Source organism: Wasmannia auropunctata, unplaced genomic scaffold (genome assembly GCF_000956235.1).
Source record: "Wasmannia auropunctata unplaced genomic scaffold, wasmannia.A_1.0 LD335345.1, whole genome shotgun sequence".
NCBI lineage: Eukaryota > Metazoa > Arthropoda > Insecta > Hymenoptera > Formicidae > Wasmannia > Wasmannia auropunctata.
The window spans coordinates 173,047-178,452 of record NW_012027545.1 but is presented as its reverse complement, the minus strand read 5'-3'; the positions used below and the strand labels follow the sequence as shown (position 1 = coordinate 178,452).

Below are 5,406 nucleotides of genomic sequence, written 5' to 3'. Positions count from 1 at the left end.
TTACTGACTGGGGTGGAGCCTAAAAATCGAAGTTCGACACTTCAATCAACTTCAGTTTGGCGATACCGCGGGCATATAGGTATGTTTTTTACATAGTAAAAGTGAGGGGACTAGCAGTCCATATTTATATAGTCAAAGACTTCGATCGCTTGTAATTTGAGAAATATTGTGATATTTTAATATAGTAACGTTTTCGACTTCAATTAATCTTTAGAATTCATTATTATCATTATATCATTGTATTGCTTATTGACATCATATATGCCAATAACAACAATGGAAGATATTTATTATTAGAGAGCCTCTAATCAGAGTGGCGCCATACAGCTATAACTTTTGGTGGATAATTTTGTGTGTTGGATAGACTGAGATAGACTGGATGAAACATATATTTTCTTTCTCTCTCGCACTCTCACTTCTCTCTCGCGGAATTTGGAAAAAAAATGGCGTCACTTTTCTTATGGCGCCACTCTGATTAGAGGCTGTCTATCTATTGTTAACTGTATATAGTCGAAAACATTTTACGATGATTTTTTTGTAATATGATCAGAGAAATGTAGCTTATCTAATCAAATAATGCGCAATTTACTTTGAAAAATATAAAAAGAATTTTTCCTTCGCGGAACAACAATGTTTGTATAACGGTCACGTTTCCTAATGAACGAAGTTACTTTTCATGGTCAGACGATGTAATTTCATGCAACCTGCTCAAGACCGGGCCTCTTAACGTTGAAAAGTGGCCGTCTCTCGACGTGCTCCGGAACCAGAGCACATCCGCAGATAGGAAAATCTTGCCAGTGATGAAGCACGCTGAGGGCCATGCATTCTTCTCTGTCTGTCGGCGCACATTGATTATTTAGTGTATAAGCTTCTTAACATCAGCTTTTTATTTCATTTTGTAATATAAGTTTACAGAAAATAACCCATTGCCCATTTGTGGCTCTCGCGGTTAATAATAAATCCTGATGATTACTACTGACGGAGGAATGACAGACTGTTGAAAATCTGATATGATAGAAAGATCGCCAGAATCAACAAATCACCTAAGGCAACCAACAAATGCACATTCAATATAAATATATTCGCCGTTTGTCAGTTCCTCTCCAAGACGAACTCCAGAGGCAACGCTGTAATGGACTTATTGATCTCTGATATGACGGTCTAACAGGTCTAACTCATATCTAAGGACTAGTCGGGTCAATAACAACAGATGTTAGGATACTTTCGATAAAATATGTATTACTAATTAATTACGCAATAATATCGATAACGGATGCTCTAATAATAAACGTAAAATATAAAGACCTTTTTATTCTGGGGCTGATATTCATGTTTCCGGATCTTATTTCATAATTATCTTAAATAAAGTCTTAAAATTCTGCCCGGCTGCGAGATTATAACGAGATTGTAATTGACATAACGTACAATATATTTTACTAAAAAAATAATAAAAAATCTAATTTTGTATTCATGGTATATCTGGAATTATATATACAAATTTTTAAATTATAAGTTTTAAATTTTAATATACCATAATAATCGTTTTTATGATTGTAAATAATATTAATTCAATACAAATATCAGCAGCACATTAATATTGTAATTTTTTATGTAACAATGTTATCTATAGTATGTATTACGTTACATAAATTGAATAAGATTAATATTCTAATTTTACTGTTAGTTAATTTTATTTATTTATTTAATTTTTCTTAGCTTCCTTATATATCGAATAATTATTATATGTATATTATATAGTTTTCAATTTTATTGATTGCAAAACATAGATAATTTTCAAAGGAGGATGTTAATAAAGTTCGATTTGTGGCGCTTCTGCGGAACCTTGGTTATCCACAAAAAGTTGTTGTTTGAGACCCATAAAATAGTAAAAATAGTTTTATATCCCAGATACAGTAGGGAAAGTATAGATTTCTTTTATGTTATATCATGTCTCCTTTGTAAGTTGAATTTTCATATATCACGCTAAAACTTATCGTTAATCGGATGTACTGCAAAAGTTTTTTAATAATTGGTACTTAAAGGTTTTAAGACTCGCTGATCACGAATCTATTATTAAAAATGGCAAATTTTGGAAATAGGTGCTCAAAAATACACGCTTGACATGCAGTTTTGTACGTAGGCTTACAATAATCGAATTTTTTATCAAAATAAATTTGAGCGTGCTCTTTAAGGCACGCTGATTAAGAATCCAATAATTAAATGGAAAAAATCAATGATAGCGGATTCAAAATGGCGATCCAATGATAAAGTGCTACGTGGGTAGGTAAAGTGGGCTAAACTGAGCAGAAAAGTCCTCTATCATTTTACGATCTTCGCAGTAGTTATATAGTCGAGATATTAGTTTATAAAGATCGCCGAATGTGAACGCGCGGCGAGATACGGCCACCCATCGCGGATCACGGTCGCCTAGGCGCGCGGTGCGGGGTGGGGGATAATTGTTTTGAGGGATTAGTATACCCTGACGAGGTAAAAAACAAGCTAATTTTTAGGAATTTTTTTCTGGCAAAATATGAATAATACATGAAATCCGTTTAAACCATTATCTTTATTATAAATTCAAGTGTCTAAATAAATTTTTTGGTAAAAAAAAAATTAAAATTCCCACCGTAGGGCTTCATGTAGCGGAAGACCGTTTTTTTTAGAGGTGCAAACGGTGTACTTGAAATCTCCCGTTAGTGTAATCTGAAACAAAAAAAAAATACGGTCATAATCTACAATGTATTGTCTCTCGTCTGACGGAGAATTTTGTCGTTTCACCTTTTTGGCGTCAAAAAAAAATTCTTGAATTAAAAAAAAAATTCTTGAATTTTTTTTTTCGACACCAAAAAGGTGAAACGACAAAATTCTCCGCCAGACGAGAGACAATACATTGTAAATTATGACCGTATTTTTTTTTTATTTCAGATTACACTGACGGGAGATTTCAAGAACACACCGTTTGCACCTCTAAAAAAAAACGGTCTTGCGCTATATGGAGCCCTACAGTGGGAATTTTAATTTTTTTTTACCAAAAAATTTATTTAGACACTTGAATTTATAATAAAGATAATGGTTTAAACGGATTTTATGTATTATTCATATTTTGCCAGAAAAAATTCCTAAAAATTAGCTTGTTTTGTGCTCTCTCTCTCTCTCTCTCTCTCTCTTTTTCTCTATCGCGATATCACTTAACGGCTACAATAATAATCCTCAACCGATGGAGATATTTTACGTACCAATCTCTTCTTCGCGCTCGATGACGGCATGAAAGGGAAATGACTGCTTGCCGATCTTAATCTCGCGCTCGCCGTATTCCGGTGACGGTAGATTGTTCTTCCTGCAGAGGAGCGCCAGGATCTGCGTCGGTCTCTCGCGATCTCTCCACGCGTTGTAACCGGCGGTGCCGTAAGTCCGCGCGATTCCGCAATGCGCCCGATGCCGACTGTAAAATCGATTTTCGATGTCAATCCGCGTCACGCCGATCAGATCGTCGGCCGTCGTGGCGTCGAAGTCCCACACTTGAATCTCCAGCATGTAGTCCTGCGGAAAGTTCGCCTCGATCTCGAACACACTGCCAGATAATAATGTGCGCGTGAAATTAGGCTTATTAATTAATCCTTTTATATTTTTAATCAAAATTAAATGACAATTATATTTAAAAAAATAAATATTCGACAATTTATTTTTTCTTCCAAAAATATATTAATAAATATACTAATTATTTTTGTTTTTATAAAAGTAATACGGCATTAAAAATTAAATTTTATATTATTTGTTGTTACTTTAAGATATAAGATTGCTTGTTTCTCAGATATTTAATATTTAGAAAAAAGAAAAGAACGTATTAATTAACAAAATAATTCTAATTTCTGTTATATTTACGCTATGTTGTTAGGTAAAGTATACATAAAAAACCTGAACGTTCAATTTAAAAATAATTGTATACTAGTTGATCTTTTTATTTAATTAAAATCACAGAAGCTATATGCTTTAGAAAAACAAATTCGACAATTTATTTTTTAAGGCATTAGATATATTAATTATTTTAGATAAAAATGACATAACATTAAAAGGTTAAATTTTATTTTATTTATATAGAATAAGAGGAGCTGATTTTATATTTCTTGGATGTCGCGTCTTCAAAAAGGAAAAACGTATTGGTTACCAAAATAATCTTAATCCCTGTTACGTCCATGTTACGTTGTTACATGGCGCAGCTAGAAAACCCGATCGTGCAGTTTGAAAGCTAGCTGTAAAAAAGCCGATACGCGCGGATGCACAGATGGATATCGATAAAATACTTCCCGATAACGCCCGAAGGGCGCATATATAGCTATATCGCGCGGCGCGCCTTGGAAAAGAAGCTCGCCGGCTGCTTTTTGTTGACCTTACCGGCCAAACGTGGGGTTCAATTGATTGGGTATATAATTCTTCCTGTCGCTGATAGAATTTTTTCCCAGCTTCACGCAGAGATACGGGTCGGACTTGCCGCTGAGGGGATCCTTAGGCTGTAAGTTAATGCCTGCGCGAAAAGCAAATTTACTGTCGGCTCGACGCCGCCAGGCGGGAGCTTTCCAGTTTACCGTGTGGAGTATATAAGATGTACCGGAAAATCCCGCGAACAAAACGGGATCTCTAAATCACTCTTTGTGATCATATTTCAATCATCCTGAATCAACTCTCATCGTATAAGGAACAAAAGAAAGGAGTGTGCTTTACGTGTGAAAAAAATATTTCGTGATTTACGAGCGTTCGCTCGATAATTACTTTGACAAGTTCGGAATTAACTTTTGCCTCGGCAAAATTGAATCCGAGGCCATCTGCCGCGGTTTAGCAATTAGGAATAAATATCTCGGCGAATGTATAACTCGTATAGCTTTGAGTTTTATCTTTCTTGAAAAATCTGAAAGTTAATATAGTAGCGAGCGTGCAAAGCGCTTTTTCAAGCGAGTCGTTCTCTTTTTTTCGGCGCACGTGGTATAACACGGGGCGAGAGTAACCTTTTACAACGTAGAGTCTAACGAGGAGTTTAACAGGCTCTTGAGGCGGATAATCGTTGCACAGGCCATTAGCCGCGTCTCTGCCGCTTCTCGTTTTGCACGGGAGATTATCAGGATGCGGCCATCGGTATACAGAAACATGCCCCTGGAAATCACAATTTACAACATTTGACATAAATAAATTGGGCGCGCTTGAGGCGTTTAAGTGAATCTCCGTTATTGATTTGATTTGAGCGTCAAACACTCCCGTCGCCCTGATATTTACCGTACATACACGGAAAGAACAATTTTGCTGATTCCAGATCTGAAAATAATTTTTGTTCAATAATCAAAATAATTTTGTGCGAAAGTCAAAGTGATTGCTAAAATATCAAAACGTTTTATAGTAATGCTTATCGGTTTTAAA

At 35.3% G+C, this 5,406-nt stretch overlaps 1 protein-coding gene across 1 annotated transcript in view; it reads right to left on the bottom strand.

Annotated features, from left to right (window-relative positions):
* Positions 1-695: 695 nt before the first annotated feature.
* The window catches only part of LOC105457190 (otoferlin-like), a 20,080-nt gene continuing 15,369 nt past the window's right edge, over positions 696-5,406 (bottom strand). Inside the window, exons 14-17 of the mRNA XM_011701708.1 lie at positions 5,001-5,145; positions 4,393-4,522; positions 3,237-3,571; positions 696-835 (exon numbers count right to left, since the gene is read on the bottom strand). Of these exons, the coding sequence (XP_011700010.1) occupies positions 696-835; positions 3,237-3,571; positions 4,393-4,522; positions 5,001-5,145 (750 nt within the window). The remainder of the gene's footprint in view (positions 836-3,236; positions 3,572-4,392; positions 4,523-5,000; positions 5,146-5,406) is intronic.